This window comes from Aspergillus ibericus, assembly GCF_003184845.1.
Source record: "Aspergillus ibericus CBS 121593 unplaced genomic scaffold BO80scaffold_56, whole genome shotgun sequence".
NCBI classification, from domain to species: Eukaryota; Fungi; Ascomycota; class Eurotiomycetes; order Eurotiales; family Aspergillaceae; genus Aspergillus; species Aspergillus ibericus.
In genome coordinates, this window is record NW_020292154.1 from 156265 (window position 1) to 176447 (window position 20183).

The 20183-nt window shown below is 47.4% G+C and overlaps 7 protein-coding genes across 7 annotated transcripts; 4 read left to right on the forward strand and 3 right to left on the reverse strand.

Moving 5' to 3' along the window:
• Positions 1–596: 596 nt before the first annotated feature.
• Positions 597–2320, reverse strand: BO80DRAFT_496981 (carboxylesterase; the record flags this gene model as incomplete). Its single annotated transcript, XM_025724052.1, has 2 exons — positions 597–2104; positions 2147–2320. 2 exons carry the CDS (start codon positions 2318–2320, stop codon positions 737–739), a joined length of 1542 nt encoding a protein of 513 aa, XP_025570851.1. The 3' UTR covers positions 597–736.
• A 1794-nt stretch (positions 2321–4114) lies between these two features.
• BO80DRAFT_484282 (uncharacterized protein) lies at positions 4115–5454 on the forward strand. The gene has a single exon (XM_025723462.1). The coding sequence runs from the start codon at positions 4198–4200 to the stop codon at positions 5269–5271; it is 1074 nt and encodes a 357-aa protein (XP_025570852.1). The 5' UTR covers positions 4115–4197; the 3' UTR covers positions 5272–5454.
• Positions 5455–7334: 1880 nt separating this feature from the next.
• On the reverse strand, positions 7335–7907 carry BO80DRAFT_458951 (DUF3425 domain-containing protein; the record flags this gene model as incomplete). Its single annotated transcript, XM_025722320.1, has 1 exon — positions 7335–7907. One exon carries the CDS (start codon positions 7905–7907, stop codon positions 7335–7337), a length of 573 nt encoding a protein of 190 aa, XP_025570853.1.
• A 920-nt stretch (positions 7908–8827) lies between these two features.
• Positions 8828–9799, forward strand: BO80DRAFT_484284 (alpha/beta hydrolase; the record flags this gene model as incomplete). The annotated part of the gene is made up of 1 exon (XM_025723463.1): positions 8828–9799. One exon carries the CDS (start codon positions 8828–8830, stop codon positions 9797–9799), a length of 972 nt encoding a protein of 323 aa, XP_025570854.1.
• Positions 9800–11478: 1679 nt separating this feature from the next.
• Positions 11479–13345, forward strand: BO80DRAFT_484292 (alpha/beta-hydrolase; the record flags this gene model as incomplete). The annotated part of the gene is made up of 4 exons (XM_025723464.1): positions 11479–11736; positions 11920–12076; positions 12135–12207; positions 12262–13345. The coding sequence occupies 4 exons, from the start codon at positions 11479–11481 to the stop codon at positions 13256–13258; spliced, it is 1485 nt and encodes a 494-aa protein (XP_025570855.1). The 3' UTR covers positions 13259–13345.
• An 870-nt stretch (positions 13346–14215) lies between these two features.
• Positions 14216–15426, reverse strand: BO80DRAFT_320751 (heme peroxidase; the record flags this gene model as incomplete). Its single annotated transcript, XM_025715124.1, has 4 exons — positions 14216–14359; positions 14420–14495; positions 14560–15206; positions 15256–15426. Coding segments are annotated over 4 exons (1038 nt in total), but the record flags the coding sequence as incomplete, so codon positions are not given.
• Positions 15427–17076: 1650 nt separating this feature from the next.
• Positions 17077–18107, forward strand: BO80DRAFT_438567 (zinc finger MYND domain-containing protein; the record flags this gene model as incomplete). Its single annotated transcript, XM_025721043.1, has 2 exons — positions 17077–17533; positions 17602–18107. 2 exons carry the CDS (start codon positions 17077–17079, stop codon positions 18105–18107), a joined length of 963 nt encoding a protein of 320 aa, XP_025570857.1.
• Positions 18108–20183: the final 2076 nt, after the last annotated feature.

The following is a 20183-nucleotide window of genomic DNA, read 5'->3' on the forward strand; positions in this document are numbered from 1 at the left end:
TATTGGAGGAGCAATGTTCTCTCTGTAGGCTCTGTGTGCGGTGGTGATAAAAGCTGGCCGGGCAGTCGGGAAGCACGTCATGCCGCCCGCACTTGCCCCACTATCCTCAACCATGATTCAAGAACATTCTAAACATAGCTCGGGTTGCGTGACTGTCAGTAGGGCTAGGCTGCTACATTTTACGCAGCGAATCAGTGCGTGGGATACGTGAATCGAAGTGACGATCATCTATCGGTCCTCGAAAGTCATCGATGTTCCAGCCTGAACCGGGTTTTATGCGGGAAGGCGGTCACAGCCGTAATTGCGGCGGTCGCAAAAGAGAAAGGACTAGTGTGGCTTTCGAGAAATGCGCTGGTTGGGAGATCAAGAGTTATGGCTCTATCCAATACATCTCCTTAGCTTAATGATATGATGAGGATCGTGGCCCTGGGAAACGGAAGATGGTGTTGGTGATCATGAGATCGAGGTGGCTTCAAGAGTCGTGGAGGCCTTGAATGTGGGACATGTGATCCTCGCCTACGCGCCAATCAGGTGTTCTAACATGATATTATATACTAAACCATGTCCCATAGCGATGCCTACACAGAGCTCAGACAGGAATGTCTCGCAGAAATCTATCCAATTCCTCACTGGAATCATAATTGGTGCTAGACACCAATGACGTGACACACAGGCCGAACAAGGCATGGGAAAATACCAGTCAATCAGAACCCAACTCAGGAAGCATCATGCCTCTCTAGTACGGGTTCGGAGTAGCATACTTGAAATACTCCAAAATCGTCTCCTTCTCCTCGACCGAAGCAAACGAAATCTTCTTCCACCGGCTACCCAACTCAAAGGTCGAGTTCTGCGAGGGCACATTGGCGCCCCAATAAGGCAGGGTTCCATTCATGTACGATCCTCCCTGGTTAGGGTTCTGAGTTTTGACAAAATTCGCCCAGTGGGACGACATAATGTCAGCAATTTCGATATCTGTCTCCGTGTAGTCCTCCGACTGAGCATACAAATTACCGAGGCCATAGACCACCTCGGATCCGTGCGTGGCGCCATCCGAGCCCGGGGGAGAGTAAGTCCAGAGGTAGTAGTAGATAGGCTGGTCGGAGGACTTGCTCCAGCGGTCGGCCCACGACCAGGTCGAGGTGCAGTATCCAGAGCGGAGGATGGAGTTATATGCGTCGGTCGCTTCGCTGGTGTTGCTCGCTGGGTTGAGAGCCAGAAGTTCGGCGGCATAGGGTCCGTAGGTCGACTTGATCGCCGACTCATACTCTGCCACCGTGTAGGTGACGCTGAGATTGCTGCCGTCTTCGTCCTTGTTGTTACCTACCAAGATGGGGACATTGTCGGGGGCACCATCCTCCAGACTCACGATGTACTTGTTGGGAATGGAATGGTAGTTGAGCACCGGGTCGAAACCAACGAAGGTGGATGTCCCAGTTCCGGTCAATAGGGTGTCAAGATCCAAGGCTCGCAGGTCTGACACGCTGGTTGCGTTCAGAGACTCGGCGAAGGTCTCACTGAAGGCATATGCCCAGGTCATATTCCGGTAGTCACTACCGTAACCCCACATGTCCGGATCATAGGGGTCCTTGAGGCCGCTCTCCGCAATAGCGCCCTTGATCAATCCCTTGGCCAAAGGACTGTTGACGATGTGGTAGGCTGCCCCCGAGCCAAAGGACTGTCCAGCCACCGTGATCGAGTCGGGATCTCCCCCAAACGCGGCAATGTTCTCGTGGACCCATTTGAGTGCCTGGATCTGGTCCAAGAGGCCATAGTTGCCAGTTGCCCCGGTCTCGTTGACCAGCTGATGGAGAGTGAGCCAGCCGAGGGGTCCAGTGCGGAAGTTGTAGCTGACGAAGATGATGCCCTTACCCGCCATGCCCGCCCCGTCATAGGTAGACTGGCTGGATTCCCCGCCAGCGGCATAGGACCAGAGCATGACGGGGAGCTTGGCATCGGTCGAGTTGGCGGGACTCCAGATGTTGATGCTCAGACAGTCTTCGCTGATTCCATCCCCGGCCGACGAGCTGGGACAGCTGGGGCCAAATGAAGTGGCCGGGAGTGTTCCGTTCCAGGACGGGGCTGGCTGAGGTGGTCGCCAGTGGTTCTAGCCTCCGGTCGTTGCGGCATACGGGATGCCCTTCCAGACGGAGATGTCTTTCCAGTTGGAGATGTAGGATGGGGCAGGGCTCGAATTGAAGGCAGCAGTGACTTTTACTGATCCTTGGGATATCTGGATGTCCTGGTTGTAGAGAGCTGCGTTGGCCGCGTGCAGCAGCGACAAGGAGCTGATTCCGCGGAGGGAGTCGTGACTCAGCTTCATCGTATCGGTTTCAGTAGATGGCTAGAGAAGAAAAGATGTGGACGAAGGTACCTGACAATTAATATCGCAGAACGGTGCCCTTAAATAGGCGCACCGTCATATGTCCATTCACCGAACATAAGGTGATGCCGGAAATTAATTGCATGTCCGGGACTAGACACGTCCTTCTTCATTATGGTTACGTAGATTCCCCTCGTTATGGCTGTGTTGATTTTCAACTTCCTGCAATATCTTCGCCCTGCCTATATTGGGCCCGCGTGTCGCATTTCCCGCTTCTACCCTGCCGTGCTCCCCCCAGCCCTCCTGCAGCGTGCCAGCGTGCCTCATCTTCATTCTCCGTTATCTTCCGCAGAGATCCACATCCTATGCTTAGCCAGAAACGCATCGTCAGAACCGTCGTAAGCAGTCGCAAAAATCCCGCTTTCCAGGGCACCCGAGGTCTTCACTATTGACTGTGGACGCTATCTTTATCCCGACGGAGATACCGCCCGATTCCGGATATGATCTGTTACCTGGCCCTGAAAATAACCAGGATCCTAACTCAATCAGGATTTTTCTCCGGCGGTCAGGAAAAATGAACGCAGCGGTGTCTCGGCGGCTCGGCGATGATCTACGATAAGGGTCCGACATCCGATGTCGATCGTCGGGGGACGGAGACAGAATGGACGGGATGTCCGTGCTGCAGAACATGGCCATGTCCGTCAACAACATGGCTAGGAACGAAGTAGTTGGAGTCCAATCGGAGGTATTGTCCTAGCTGCAGTCGACAAGTTAAATTGAGTATGATTTTGTTTCATTTAGACCCGCACGTGGAATGCACTCAAGATGGATCCGCTCGGTGGTCGGATGTTGGTCGGCAATGGCGTGGCTTGGATCTACCGACTTGGCAGTTGCATACGGCTTGTTCCGCGTAGTTGATCAGATAAGTGATATCGGTATACAGCATCATTAGAAGAATGCAATCGTTCTTTCTGCTGGGACGGAGCTGTCATGTGACATCGGACTTGCTGCCTCAGGCCTTAAGGTAACACTGTATGTTGTCTAAGGTAAGTGAGAAGATACAAGTGCACAGCTGAGAAGGAACGTGACGAAATATCAATTGGTATCATAGTCATAATATAGACATAGATGGCACTGACAGCATCGTCAAGCCCGCACTAATGCTGAAAGATGATCAGCATAGCGGTTGTGTCTTTGCCAGGCCAGTCAAATCCGTCTTTTGCACCCTCCTATAAGCGATCCATCAGATGATCTATAAGACCATCCATGACACTGCTCACCCCATAGGTCTCTGTCTCCAAGGCATTGGGGGTTTTATTGTTGAGTCGTTCTATGAGCCGACTACGTCTTGAAATTCCTCGACCCCATCGCGATAACCCTATTTACAAACGGAAAGTCCCGTGAAGAATATATCTAATGATTCACATGCAGTAGGAACTCAGGTGATCGATAGGATCAAGCCGCTTTTAGTATCGCAGGCAGGTCACATGGCCACCATTGTGATTAATGCATCTATATAATCCCCGGATAGATGCTGTCAAGGCGAGATTTGATGGCGCAATTCCCACCTGCTAATTGTCAACCTTTGTAAGTAGTCGTTGATGAGATGGATATATCAGTGACACTCAATATAGGCTCATGGTAGGAACATAAACACATGCTGTATGTTCCTAACAGCCCCGTCGACAGAGATGATCTTTCCGACAGGACAAAGAAATGACCATACCAGCTCAAGGTATAAAGCCCATCTCCTCTCCTCGCTAAACAAGGGAAGTCGTGACTGCACACAGTTATCCCAACATCGTGCTCTTTGTTCTCCTGCCCCAACAAACGTCTTTGATCCACCACAGCGGAAGCCCCTATCACAACCTTTCACAATGTCCTTCCTACCCTTGGTTGACGACAAGTTCGAGAATCCTCCCTTTGATCCAGCCATCCAGGTCGCTGGAAATAAGGAAGAATCGAAACAAGGCCAAGATACGCAGGCATCAAGCTCGGAAGATCCTGTCGACAGCCTCGCAGCCAAACTTGAGGCGAGCGATATGGTTCCAGGCCAGGAACCCAAAGATGGTCCTCCCTGCTGCCTGCCCTCCAACACCAGTGCTCAGAATACGCCTGTCTTGAATCAAGATCCCATGCAGGATGATGCTTCTTGCGCTGAGACTATGAGTGCGGATTACGATTATACGACTCCTCATGAAGAGGCCAATGCTGCTCCCCTTCCGGCCTTCGATATCATAGTGCCAGATATCGCTGTGCATGGCCCGACATCCGATTATGGGGGTGCCGATTGTGAGATGGACAAGACAGTGGGTGACGCTGATGTGACACCAATCCAAGAAGATCATGATGTCACTCCCTGTAATGAGCTTTCCCCTGAAGCCTCGAAGCCTGACACGATGGTTGCAAAGGAGATGCTTGCAAGCCAAGAAGATCAGGATATCGCCCAGACTCTGCCCTCGAGCGAGCAATCCCCACCCGCCTCGACAGGAAACAGGGTTCCCGCTATGAGCGAGATTCGTCCTGGCGAAGACGTGACCAGGATCATTGGACGGATCAACGCAATGGTCACGAGTTCCATGGAGGACCTCCCGATGTCTCCTGCGCAGGACAACTCTTCACCCATTAACGGCTCCACGAATCCCCCAGCAAACGTGTCCAATGCCCCCATGGACGACGCCAACGAAGGAGTCTTCGAGCGAGTCGTCCTCACATACAGCCAGCCCACCGAAGCCCGAGTGCGAGTTCGAGGCCGTGCATCCGTGGATGTTGCCACCACGCCCGACCCTCTCCCAGGTCTCAAGTCCACCATCTCCAACACCAACTATGAGACGACGACCGCGGCGACTCAACCTACCCGAAGCGCCAGAATCACGTACAGCCAGGATTCCGAGACCCGCGTCAAGTACACAGGGTATGCCAGGCAGGTTGAAATCATATGGCGTCGTTAGAGAAACTCTCCGCAGCTGACATGGTCCTAGAGATGAATTCTATTGTCGCTGGGAAGGCTGTCGGCGACGGAAGCCATTTGACCGGCCTCAATATCTCTTGGACCATGTTAGGGTTTGCCATGTTGGGAGTGAGAGTCGCGCTTTGGGCGAGGATCTTAGTCACGGCGAGAAGGTATTCGCGGAGTTGTTTTGGGGGGTGCTTATTGCTTTGGTTGTTTATTGTTGGAGGTAGTCGCTCTTTATATATTCTGTTGAGGTGCCTGGTTGGCTGGTAGGCAAGGATCATGTGTTTTGATCACGTTGGTTACCATTACTAAGGCATTCTTCTTCTTTTTTCTGGTTGTAGTTTAGATAATGAATATAATTAATATCTTTAATCTTTTAAACCGTAATTTATAATAGATTATAAATCTAGCCTCATACATTTTGATATTAATTTTTATATTATTTTTATCATTTTAAATATCTTTTTTTAATTATTTTACGTGTGTAATACCTTTTAATAGATCTTTTAATATAATAATTTTTATTATGTATTTAGTGATTGTAATTCATTCCATTACTTTCTACACCTGTATTTGAGATATTTGCATTCTTGCCATTCAGCAGGATCAATCTGTCAGGCCAGTAATTCTGAGGGTATAGGGTGGCAATGAGGGCTCTCATGGCCCAAACTATATATTTATGATGTACAAGTAACAAGCTGACTATTAAAAATCTGAGAGGGAGGCCTTACTTGTGGCTGAGAAATTATCTCCAGAAAAGTATATTACGCGTTAAGACAATGGTTGCGCCAGTACTTATATCTACAATTTTAGAAGTAGGCGTCCTATTAATACTATAGGCGAGTATTGAACTTGGTAGTCCCAGAGTATTTTAGAAAATAGATACTGCCTGGATTGCCGCGCCTATTGACTATTTACCATAAGTTTAACTAACTAACTGTGCGGACGGTGACATGAAAACCCTAGAAAATAGACTAGTAATATGCTACCGAGTAGGTCTCTATCATTTTCAGATTTGATACCCTCGAGAGGAACAAATATGTTCAGCTATCTTAGTAGATATTTTTAAACATAGTTAACTAAAGTAGCGCAGAACTGATAAGAATAATCTTGAATAGACTTTAGAAAATATTAATCCTCCAGTGCATTGACCAAGACTTAGTTGTTTTAAGGCGGGCATCTGTTGCCGTAGGAGCTTAAATAACTATCTTGGAACAGTAACTAAAATATTAATTACTATAATCAACTCTCCTTTGAACTCCGATCAACCATATAACCTATTACTACCAAGGAGACCATATCCAGCGTTATTGATGACGACATCAATCTTCCCGCCGTTGCTCTCGATTATCTATTTAACATGCTCCTGTGCTCCCTTGCTGCTCACATCTAATTGCAGCCATTTCCTGTCTATTGAAGTGATCTGGGGATAATCCTGGACCGCCTTACTAAGGTTGCGGGTGGTAGCAATGACGTTATGACCAGCTTGTAGGGCCTTTTCAGCCAGCAGTGCTCCAAATCCAGACGACGCACCGGTGATCAACCAAACTTGACGGGCCATTGTGATGTTATTTTGAAGACGTAGGGATCAGAAATAATTTTTCAGCGGTGATATGCTTTGTGATTTATCATAGCTGCGCGCGGACTTTTTATAGTAGTTATCCTAGGACATACGGGGTAGACTTTGGTGATCTCCAAGTCAATGTCAGCAGAGAGAGTGATCTACGGATCGACCCACTTTTAGCTCGTAATCACAACCATTCCACTCGCCTATTAATACAGACTCCGATACCATGGTGGCGATGACATGTCCGTGCTTGGGTAAAAGTCAATCAGAGTTTCCCTCTACTTTGTCGAGGCATGTAGATATGGAGTTACACGTCTCTGTAGCAGTGATAAAACTCATATTATTCATAAACCGTAAAGAACGTGGACTCTGAATCATGATGTTAATCATGATGTTGCCTTCGAGAGTGCCAAATATTGAGTTGGCAAATAGTAGCTGTGGAAGCCACCAACAAATCATGGCCATTTCCATAGTAGTCTTCAAGCAGAGTCTCACATTTCCATCATCGTATCATAAGAAGCCTTCCATGCCAGGCGCTTCTCTCCTCTCAGTCGTCGCCAATAATTTGTAGACCAGAAGATCTCCGGACATCCCTTGACTAACCGACCCCACTTCTGCAGGAATGTTTCAGTAATTTCCCAGTTCATCGGATCCCAAGGATTGCCCCAGACGAGTAAACAATTACTCTCACTAGATACAGTCCAGAAGCTCATCAAATCCCGACAGAATTGAGTATCATCCATGCTATCCTCATTCTGAATAAGATTGTCCCTTAACTGTGCGAAAGGGAAGAAGTCCAACCACGGATGATGAAGCCGACTCCGTTGCATGCCTGTCGGACGCAGACTAAGGGGTAAATTCGCCGCTGGTAGGGCCGTTGGGTGAGGACTGCTGATACTGAAACGAGAGATAGCATCATCTGTCATCCATTCCCGAGTGTATCCCAGAACGGCGATGTTACGTACAAAAGCGCGAAAGACATTCAGCTTAGCGAGAGTGAGAAGGTGATCGGCCTGTGGGTTTCCACGATAACTCCGGTGAGCAGCGGCCTCGAAGACCGTCATTAGTCGATACAGGTCTGCATGGGGTAGTACACAACCATTTGCTGCTATTAATCCATTGGCTCTACATGCTTCCCGGGAGAGTTGTGCTAAGATGCTCAGATCATAAAAGGAATTCTGCGTCAGGTCGGTCAGTGCCACATGCGAGGCGACTTGATCGGGCTGCTGCAGGGCGTGTTCTTCGGCTAGACCTTCAGCCTCTCTCTTGATCCGCTGCCGTTCGCCTAAGCAGAAGACATGATAAGTACAATGAGCTGTGACACCCATATGCTACTTACGCCATGCTCGTTGATTATGCCGGTTTTGGCACCTCCGTCGCTCCTTCCGCGCTGCTTCCCGGGAGTGGCTAGAACGACTGCCGTCACTACCACTCAGGTCTGCAGATATTCCTGCTGTAGTTTCGGACATGCGTGGACACTGTACTATAACAGCTCTGTGGCCAGATCACGAGCGATGGTGAAAGAGACAGGGGCTCGGAAAGGTCGGCTTTATTTTCAGTGCCACTTCTTGGCGCTGACAAGGCACGTGAGGGCATTCTTGCCACATTAGATACTGACAAACTCTTATAGAAACTTCCCCAAAAATGTATTGACCCGCCATTGATTACGGATATCGTCACGGAGGAGATACAGTTCGAGCAAAGTACTTCTAACCTAGTCCGAAGGCAACAATGTTTCGTGCCTTCCCCCAAGCGCCAAGAATGCCATTTTCCAACTCCACCATAATCCTCGTAGCAATACCCAGTATCTACAAGTCCCCCTATCCTGTAGGTCAAACTAGACTCTACTCAGGTCATTGCATGTCGATCAGAGACTCAATTCATCTATAAGAGAGCCGGCTTATACTCTCCTCAAGCAACTCGTAGTACACAATTTCATACACTTTTCTTCAAACTCGTCAACTTCCATAAGGTTTTGTTCAATATGTACTACTACCCTTATATCTCTCTGCTCTTCGCACTCGCTAGTGCACGCCTCCAACCCGAGTGGGTGCACTTTGACAGTGACGGTATCTCCATTGCCGCGCACCTCTACGTCCCCCCCAACAACTCTACGTGGAATACATCTCGGCCCGCGATTGTTGTCGGCCATCCACACGGCAGTGTCAAAGAACAGACTTCAGGTCTCTATGCCCGACAGATTGCAGAAAGAACTGGCTTCGTGACCCTCGCCTTCGATGCGGCCTACCAAGGTGAAAGTGGCGGCTTGCCCCGATACCTGGAGGATCCATACCAGCGTGCCGACGACGTCCGAAATGCTGTGACCTACCTTTCCACCTTATCCATGGTCAACTCCTCCCGCATAGGCGCTCTCGGAATCTGCGCATCGGGTGGATATGTCCCCTTTGCCGCACAGACCGATGAGCGCATCCGCGCCGTCGCCACGGTCAGTGGAATCGACCTAGGAACCCTATATTCTGAAGGCTTCGGCAACTACGGTGGCCCTGTGCTGCCTAATCTTCGTGACCAGCTTCTTGAAGCAGGAAGACAGCGCATCCGGGAAGCCGAAGGTGCCCCGCCAAACCTCACGCACATCTTCCCTCAAACTGCAGCCGATGTCACACCGGATCTCCCCGTTTTCTATCAACAGTCGTACGACTACTACCAGACACCTCGCGGACACGTGGAGACCGCTCCCAATTGGCATCTCTGGCGCAGTATCGATCTGATTGCCACGTACCGGTCCTATGACTTCATGAACCTGATCTCCCCTCGTCCGCTTCTAATGATAGCTGGTTCGGAAGCGGATACGCTTTATTTCACACAAGCTGCCATTGAGCGTGCGAGGGAGCCAAAGGAGATGTATGTCATCCCTGGTCTGACTCATATCGATCTCTATGATCATACCAACCAGAGCACCCCGAGATTGGTGGACTTCTTTCGTCAAAATCTGTGAGAGGTTCTGGCAGTGATTGTCTATGTGGGCCTAGACTGCGTTGCAAGTGGTGCCTAGGCAGATTTGGCACGGATCTATCTGTCTTGCCTATGTGGAGTTGCCTGCAAAGGAACAGTGTTTCGGAGATTGTTCTAGGCATTGGAGTCAGTATGTTCGAGAATAAGAGGTGGATAGCTTCCAGGGTGACATTTATCTTTCGTTATCAATAACTGTCTATACGGTTATTCAACTATAAATAGTATATTTCACACACGTGCTTGACCTAGTCAATGAGCTACCTTGTGTAGAGGCTTCAGCGCTGAGAGTAGAGTTACAGTCATATTTATTTCACACATAATACTATTAGAAATACCTCGAGAAGCTCTTGGAACATTCTAACAAGCACCGTGTGGCGGATTCTTTGGAACAGAGGTGTTACAGCCACATTGTCCCTAGAGCCATATCGAAAGGTATTGTTTTTTTGAATGCTTGGACTAGAAAGACGAACTTAAATCCCAACCACCATCGGCGATTGCAACAAACTTCCTTTTACTTGCAGTACTGATCAAGTTGGGGTAATTTTGAGTTCGAGATTCTAATCTTTTTGCCCAGGCAGCTCTCTTCTTCGTAAGTGGATTACTGCAATTAATCAATGATGTGTTGTAATGTATGATATGAATTGATTGCTGATATGAAAGAATATAGACTGATAATCACTCATTAATACTAACGAAAAGCGGGCACAACTATCTGTTAGTCAGAGTAGCACTCTAATAACGTAAACCACAATCGCGCGGCCCATCTTGTAATGCCATACAAAATCTATTATTTTTTAGAATTATTATATCTCAACAAATACACTTTTTATGAGAATATAAGGCTATATAGAGCCTAATAACTAGAAGATAAGTATATTAGACTTATTCAAAACAATTTAACAAAATTTCTATATTAAATATACAGACTATCTTAAAATACGAGTAAAACACATGTATTTATATTACCAGCTATTATAAGTAGTTATAAAAATCTATAAAAAATATTAAAAAAGAATTTATAGTCACTATAGTCTATATACGCAATATAAAGTTCTATACTGCTTCAATGGTTGAGATATTTCAATTATCAAAAGTGGTTTTTATATAGCATTATTAGCTGGGCCGCGCGATTGTATGGGCCGCGCGATTGTGGTTTACGTTAGTTAGAGGAGTCAGCCACACAAGTATTAGTCAAACCGGGCACGTTGTAGTACTATGGAAACCAAGGTATCACCGAGTGCATTCTGTGAGTTAAAACGGTGGATGGAGGCACCTTCCCGTATACCCACTACAATACATGTTCCACCCGTCTTGATTACGCGCTAACGGTGGGTCTGCTTGGTTATCCACTCCAACCTCTCTGGAGTCCTGGACACCTAAAGTCGATTACTCGCGGGCTGCGGATGGATGAACCATTGACATTATTGGGTGTACCAAAGCCATGTGGGGTTTTCCATTGTCTCCAGCACCCATCTTCAGTATTCGATATGCGTTCTTGGCCTTCGGCCCTTGAGACAGTACCTGGGCGCCAAGCAATCCATACAGTGAGATTTCTTGGCATATTGTTGGATTTCAGGTAGGATTAATGTTTATAAAGGGATGCAGCGTCGCCCACAGACTCTGGCCGTACTTCCTCTAACTGAGACTCTCTAATCAGGTACCATGAAAATTCCTCTGACGCTGACGCAGGTCCTGAACATCGCTGCTGCCTGTTCAGTCGTTATCCCTGCCCATGCCGACTGGACTGTTGGTCAGACGGTGCGAACTACTAGCGGCCTCATCGTAGGACACGCTGCAGCTAACGCTCCGGGGGTCTCCGAGTATTTGGGGATCCCGTATGCCGTTCCTCCGCTGGGAAGGCTTCGTTTCCAGGCCCCTGTCCGATTTGTCGGGAATGATACCGTCAATGCGACCGTCTTCGTATGTGAATACACCAATGCTCCCTTTCCGGCTGGTCTCCGATGTCTTAGTTGATAGAGCCGCAATGCCACAGCCGTCTACGCTTATTCTGCCCGCTAACACCACTTAATATCGCAGAGCCCGACCTGTATACAACCGCCTGCAGCTCCTCCAAGCACTGACACCAGCAGCGCACCGCCCCAGGATCTCGGTATTCCACCCAGCTCAGCTGCCGCTTTCGGAAGCGAGGTATACCCTGCGAGCGAGGACTGTCTGACTGTGAACGTCTGGACGAAGCCGCAGACCGGAGAGACCAAAAAGGCGGTCCTCGTCTGGATATATGGAGGGGCGTATGTATCCGGTGAGTACGGCTCCAAGAAACATCCACGAAGCACCCTTCTAAGATGAACGTCCACTAGGCAGTTCTAGACAACCAGCCTACCGAGGGCAATTCATTGCGGATCAAGATGACGTTGTTGTTGTCTCGATGAAGTACGACCCTACCAACGTTTGCCACAGACATGTTGTATATTGACCGCAGCACAGTTACCGTGTTAACATTTTCGGGTTTCCTGGTAACCCGGCCGCCCCAGCCAATCTTGGCCTCCGTGATGTTCGGATGTCTTTGGAATGGGTAAGGGACAATATTGATCAATTCGGGGGTGATCCCGAGCGCATTACCATCTTTGGACAATCCGCTGGCGCTGGCATCGTCGATTTCTATTCATTTGCTTATGCCGATGATCCCATTGCCTCTGGCTTCATCGAAATGAGTGCGACTCTTTACGGCTTTCCGGCTTTGGCGGCGGCTGAGTCCAACAACCGCTGGTTCCATGTCACGGCCTTAGTGGGCTGCGGCGATGCCACCTCTGACCCAGTTGCTGTGAGCGACTGCATGGTTAACAAGACCGTCGACGAGATCCTTTCTGGCTACGACCCTGCCACCGTCCCAATCAATCCGTCTCCGTATGGACCTGTCATTGACGATGACGTCGTTTTCTCGAGCTACCGGGACCGTCTAGCCGCTAAGGGTGGCTATCTGATTGGCAACAATCATAACGAGGCGGGTCTGTTTAAGCTACTAGAACCCCCTCAGAATGAAAGTTACTGGACCAACTTCAACGACCGTTTGTATACTTGTGCAGACGTCGTGAGAATCGAGCAATCAATCGCGGACGGCAACCCAACCTGGCGATACCGATACTTCGGCGACTTTCCGAACTTGGCTCTAACGACTAACCCCCCAAGTGGCGCCTATCATGGTGCCGAGCTCTCTCCCCTGTTTGACACAGTCAATCAGACGTTGCTGCCTAGCACTCCGGCTGAAGTCGCTGTTGGAAAATACCTTCGGGATGTTTGGACTAGCTTTGCCAAGAACCCGCAGCAGGGCCTAGACACGTTTTGGCCACAGTACAGCGGAAATCGGAGCAGCTTGGCTCGTATCGGTTACGACAATAGGACCATGAGCTTGGCGCCTGGTAATATGTATGATGCTGTCTGCCACTGGACTTATGACGGAGTCAGTTCCCCAACTCCGCAGTGATTGGTCCGCTGGGGTTGTGTATACTCGCCTGGCTTGATAGCCTTAGTTGGAGCATGTGTATTCTATCCTATAGTGCTACAATTATAGTGGTGCAACAAGGCACTTATTTGACTAGAGATCACTTTTCGGAGAGAACATAGACAGAATAGCTTTAACTTCTGTACTGTAAGAACGGAGAATCTACTACTGACCTAGATTGCCATCGGCTACGGGTTGAGGATATTGTAGCTACCTCAAGAAAGGGCTCTCACCTTGCTATGACTAGTCACATCAGCAAGAAACATGGAAAGAAGGTCTCAATCGCATTTGTCCCGGCCCAGCTACCAGCCGTTCTATCGGGCCTACGGACAAGAATCTCTCCTATGAATATACGGTGTCAGCCTCAGCACGGAGTTCACGCCGAGGCCGTGGTCGTAATCGCAAGACAGCATACTGTCAATCTTTTCCGGATATGCTGCTGGATTCCCACGGATGCTATAATGAGTTAAGAACCATGACATATATGCAAGACAAGTCGACTCCTGAGTTGCCTGATCCATGCATGGGCTGCATTTACTACGTATTAGAGTAGCTAGTGGCACAGTCCATCTAAACTGAAGCGCCTAATCAGTAATCTTTTGCGGGGATCTACAATTTGATTACGCGCTAATGGTGGATCCGGAGATTCGGATGGAAACGGTGTAATCCACCGTACCGGGGTCGGAACGCCGTCGTCATCCATAGGTTTTGCACTATTACCGATCAACAGCAATCTCTAACTGTCTGTAATTGAGTCATTGACTTGCTGCAGTATTGTAGGTCTAATCTGCTGGGGATTCATGTTATTCGGCTTTTCTAAAAAAAGTGCTGAACAAATGTAATAGACATGAACGCTCCAATAACCAATCCAGGTATCATAGCCCGTGCGTCATTTGACGTCATACTAGCTCCTGAAGATGCTGAGGAAGGTACTGGCGATGACACTGAGAATGAAGTGATTGCATCAGGCAGAACATGACTGCAGTCGGTAAGCTGGTTGATCTTGTTCACGCCAAGCAAACTTAGGCGCACATATGCCGATGAGTATTGCGCGTTCCACACTGTTTGACCAGATGTAGCATCCTAATAGTTATCACTTGTTTAGTGGTCGATTTTTTTCAAGATATAGAGCATGATACGTACGGTAAATGCATCAAACCTTTGAGAAATGCCGTCAGCTAAGGAAAGTGCTTCGTCACTTGGCAGTCGGAATACGCCCCTAGTGAGTTGCGTGTCATGTCAGCACTCGAATAATGAAGGGGAACAGTCCCACTGAGTCTTACGGAGGAGAAGTTGGAAGTGCCATCTCTTGATAAAAATTCATGTCCCACACCCCTGGGGTTGAATCTAGTCCTTGGCCTGCAAGCGCGGGATTTACATCAAATTGCTGGGCCACGGTATGTGCTCCCAGGAGGGCAGCTAGATTTCGAGGTGAGATTGTCTTGTTTTCAAACAACTCGATAAGGTAGTTTGCATCTGTAACATTGTTGGATGGAATAAGACCCCTGGGGTTTGCTTCCTCATTGTCCTCTCGTCCTACCAGGGTCAGCAATCTTGGGCCCAAAGGGCAGGTCACTGTGGCGACGTTGTGCATGAATTGCACCAAGTCCGCAGCTGAGATCCCATTGCTTGAGTACCTATCCAGTATGCGCAAACCTTCGGATCGAATCTCTTGAAGACCATTGTTCTCTGCTCGGTTAATTTCATCCGAACTCAGTAGCAAGCTACCATCAGCGCCGCCATAATCGCTTGTTGTCGACCATGCACCGGCGTCATGAAATCCTAATCTCACCGCTGCTCGGGCAAGACCATTACAGGTTCCGTTTTCATTCCTGAATCTGTCGACCAGACCTTCCTGAACAAAATCCCAGGCACAACATGGATCACCTTGACATGCGGCACTGCCTAGGCTTCCGGGACGCTCGTAGTTCTATTGCCAATCAGTAACCCGAAAGTCAGAGACTCCCTGGTGCACAAACCTTTCGGGCCTGGAGTTCACATGATGAGCCTTCTGTGATACAATCGCGCACCCGTCTTCCCACTGTAGTGGTAGCACCGTCAGTGAGATCTCCGATAAGTTGACTGGTCCCAGAGCTCGATTGTCGACTTGTAATCTCATTAAACAAATCCTGCATTCCAGGGAATGCGAGGGCGAGGCTGCAAAACCATATAAGATAACGTATCGGCGTCATGGTACCTTTCTTGTACGCGATGTAAAATGGACTGCAGAATCGACGTATGCTGGTGCTTCCGTATAAATACTGCTTAAGCCGCAACAATTTGCCGTTATATCCGCGTTACCGGTCATCATGCGTCAAGGATCCTTGGCTAGATTTGTAGCCAGTAGAACGATTTAGTCGTCCACTAGTGGACCTAGTAGTGCATGCACCGAGATGATCTAGATGTGGATGAAACTTTCCTCGCCACGTACCACAGGACCTTTCCCTTGGGGCCACACAAGTATCCTGGTCATTAAACAAACAGAAAGTATCTACCATGTTGTTCCCACTCAAGATTGGTGACACTAAAATTAAAATTTTGGCACCATTTGCTAGCAGGGTGGCACCCGTCGAATAAAATGGGAGAAAAGGAAGAATCGATATACACTCAGGGGATAGTAGAGAACATGCACGACCCTCCCTTCGCGAATGGGATTTCCACTTCCTGACCACTGGGGATCACTATAGACGGATATCACCTAATGTTGTAGCATTTGCTCTCATTCTCTTTCTGTCCTATCCGGACACGGTTAAATAATGGTATTGATTTTGCCAACCGTACCTGGAATGGTGGTAAGCCCACTCATTTCCCCTTAAATGAGGCACTTGGAGACCCACCATTAGGGCGTCATCGTGTTTCCTTCGGCTCCTGAGCGCCAAGGAATCAAGAACTTCACATTAAAATTGTCAAATTGTCTTTCAATGCTTAATCGCTCTATCTAGGATACTATTTTATGGTCAAGCTGTCCGCAGATAAGTCTGTAGAAAGAAATAGTTTTTTCCAAAAACTGCAGCGAATAACCCCGCGGGGACGGGGGTCGCTTTGGGTGTTATGAATTGAGTAGAAATCAATTTGGAAATAGCGCTAGCTGTATTGGCATCTAGAAGAGGTTTGCGCAAATGGCCGTGGAGTAAACCTGGGCGACAGCGCTCCAAATATTGGGTCACTTTATCATCTGTTTTGCACATCCAGAAGTTCTCGTCTGAATCAGCAACTTCGAGTGGTCTCCCTTTCTAGCCTTTGCAGTACTCATACGCCGTTAACGGGTTTTTGTTTCTACCCGTCTCCCCTCCCACCATTCGGTTCACTTAGGAGGAAGTGCCCAATAATCCAGTCAGACTGTTCCGTTGTTGTTCGATATTATTCTCAATGTGATTATCTACCAGCTTTGGGTGTTATCAATTGTTGCGGGGGGTGGTCGTTCTTAAGCACTAGTCTCAGTGGGCACAGCACTCAGCTGTAGCTGACATTGCCTTGTGAAGGAGATAGTCGTTGAATTTTGTAGACTTGACACCACGTACCGCTGGCAGAGCTTGCTGAAGTATTGCTATTCACCATGGCAGGTCGACTTCAGCTCTGCAGTCCTTATTCACTGCCAACGAGAGGGACCCACAACAAATGAGCAGGCCTTCTGAGTGTTATATCCCCACCTACAATTTACCTGACCTCATCTCACATTTATTTTTATAGCAAGATCATCTCCCCTACAACTTCAGCTATCATCATCATCATCATCATCATCATCATCATCATCATCATCATTCTTGGTCCGATCCGATTCATCATCGTGTCTATTCAGAATGTCCTCTTCCCCAAGCGGTAGTTGTGCCAAGTGCGGGAAACTTACATCTCTGCAGTGTGCTGGCTGCAAAGGCGCCCCGGAATACTTCCCTGGCGATGTAAAAAGCATCTTCTACTGCAGTACAGCCTGCCAGAGGGCCCATCGAACGATCCACAAGCCCGATTGTATGTCCATGACTCGTCGGAAGAAGCTTCTGCGGACTGCTATAGTCGCCAAGGAGGCATTCTTGGTGTACAGAGCTGTCGAATATGATCTTGAACTTTCCAAGATTGAACGACGGGGCGACACTTTGTACCTCTCTGACAACCAGAAGAACCTGGACATTCCTCCCCGGCGCGGCCCCTTTCCTGAACATCTGACTGCCGACCCGGTGTATCGGGAAGCCGCTTTGACATGGTTCCAATGCAACGCCGCCCATGCCCTGTCGAGCCGTCTCATAAACAAGCTTCTCACAGGTATCGTCAACCCCTAGCTAAATCCCCTCCATCTACACGCTGGAATACGTGAATCTGACACCAACAAGACGTCCCCTGCGCGATTGAGATGTTTTTGCTCCGAATCGGAAAGCCGCATTTCATAACGCAGGTCATTCCCGGCCCCGACTCACCTAAAATCCCAAGCCTCGACGCCTCAACCATGCCCCATTCAGTGCTGAAGGTCGACCTCCAACTATCTTCTTTTACTGAGAGCTGGATTGTCGACCTCACAGGTGCTCAGTATGGCTTCCAAGAAGTCCTTGTTCCGTTCCTCAAGTACACGGAAAATAAGGAATGCAGAATAGCCAGCCCACCAGAGTCCTTCAACATCACCCAGACACATGACCTGGACACCTTGATGCAAGAATATCCTTCTGGAGTCCTGCGAGCTATAGCATGTGCGGAGCGTCCGGCACGGCTGCGTTTTGCTGCTTTTGTGGATACCATCGACAAGAAGATCTTGGAGGGGCCACTTGGCGAATTCGAGAATAAATTGAGTGTTTTTCGATTGGCATTGGGGCAGCACATGTCGAACAATACCCAGCGTGTTTGAAGGTTTGCTGGGGAGGAAATCTATTTGCGATGCACCCACACAAAGAATGTCGAGAAAATAGCCCATTAATCCTGTCGGGAAAATGGAAAGAGATTGGCCGTCGGACAGTCTATGCTCTCCCGAAATCTTTCTGATTAAATTGATCCAGCGCCCCCTGTGTGAATACCGGCTGAAAATGAGGATTTGTTTGTACATAGAGTGAACTTGAGCCTTTGTGCCTAAGGTGACAATCGACCAAATTTCACTTGACGTGTATACATGCTGGTGAAACCTGCCTTACTTGACAACTCGATATGTACAATCCAAAGGAGACAAAAAGCGCATTCAAGGCATAAGCAGAAAGAAGATATGTCACAAAGGATAACAGATAGCATAACCCAACATTAAACAAAGCAACAATGAACTCCTTTCCAGTCATGATGCACCGACGTTTAGCAGTATATAAGTTCTCCTAACCAATGGCGCAGGCTTCCTGTTATCTAGTAAACGTTCTGCTTTTCGAAGTCATAGTACTTTCCTTGTCTGGCAGTTTACTTCACTTTCCGCAATGAAGGATATAAGATTTGTCTTACTACTTAGACGTTCCTCTTCAGGTGATTCCTTTTCAGGCAATTCCTCTTCAGGTGATTCCTCTTCAGGCGATTTCTCTTCAGGTAATTCTTCTTTGGGCGATTCCTCTTCGGGCGGTTCCACTTCGGGCGGGTCCACTTCGGGCGGGTCCACTTCGGGCGGGTCCACTTCAGCTTTCGTTTATGCTGCTATGTCCATAGGTGGTAATAATTTCCATCCCTTGGCAGCGGTGCGTTATTGACATTCGTATCATCCATCTAGAGCCCATCAGAATCAAATAATTTCACCTCTAACCGCTTTTTAGCATGTGATAATATTTATATGTATTCAAGACAAACGGAAGCCAGAGCCTTACTTTTAAGCGATGCATGTGTGTCCTCAATATTCCCTTTCTCTACTAACCCAAGAAAATACTGCAAATATTTACACCTTCACGCATGTTTTAGTATTCAGATACTGTAATCATGATCTAGACTCTTCTTTTTACTGCCATGATATCAGCTATATCTACTTCTTTAACACTACACTCTCGCCTACCCGAAGCATCTTTAGCCCCACACTTATATCTCACAAAGTATCTAGTTGTCCTATCCATGATTGGGGATTATGCAACTAATTCATACTACTATATGAAACTTACCCACATATATGGTTGCGCTGACCAGAGTAATCTAGTAAAAAAATTTAGAAGCGATCTTTATGAAAGTTATTAAATATATATTCCTCCTTCAATTTACAGCGTGCTGGAATAATATTTCACAGTTAAACAAGACATGCTGAAAGCTAATATATATGTCTCAGCATATGGCTTTTTGGATCTCAATAAGGCTCTGCTGTGTTTAATTAATATTCCAGGTAACTAACAAGTATAAATCTTCCTCGGTATAAGCCTAGGAATTTATTGAGATTAGTATACATTAAGCATAACCAGACACTTTACCTTTATGATTTTAAAAGACCGCCTTTTGGATATACTCATGACATGATAAGAAGGATATAATAGTTCAAGTATATAGTATCTTTATCTTCGAGTTTATCTCAAGTCTGCAACCATTATCGCAGGCATAATTATATGTTTTTATTAAATCTATTGGGGTCTACATTGTTTTATCTTAAACTTTAAAATAAAAATTAAAAAATATCTATATATAGAGTAGTTATGATTATGATTAAGCTTCTAATGGATAGACCACCTCTTTAAATAGCTCAAATTCGTACTATTATACTCTATTTCTAAGAAAGCATAGATAGGTATAATTTATACTGAAGTGAAACCTCCTAGAGGTATTTCATCTTAATGGTTTCCTTCTATTAATAACTGTTAGAAAAAAAACAGGAGACACTAAATCAAAAAAGGAAAATACTATTTCTAATTAGGTCTAGTATCTTCTGAATACAATTGACTTTAACTAGTTAAAGAAAAGGATTCAATAAAAGTTTCCTAAATAGGAAAGAAAAAGATGATTGGACTTGATTAAAGAATTGATTCTGATTGAATCAGTTGAA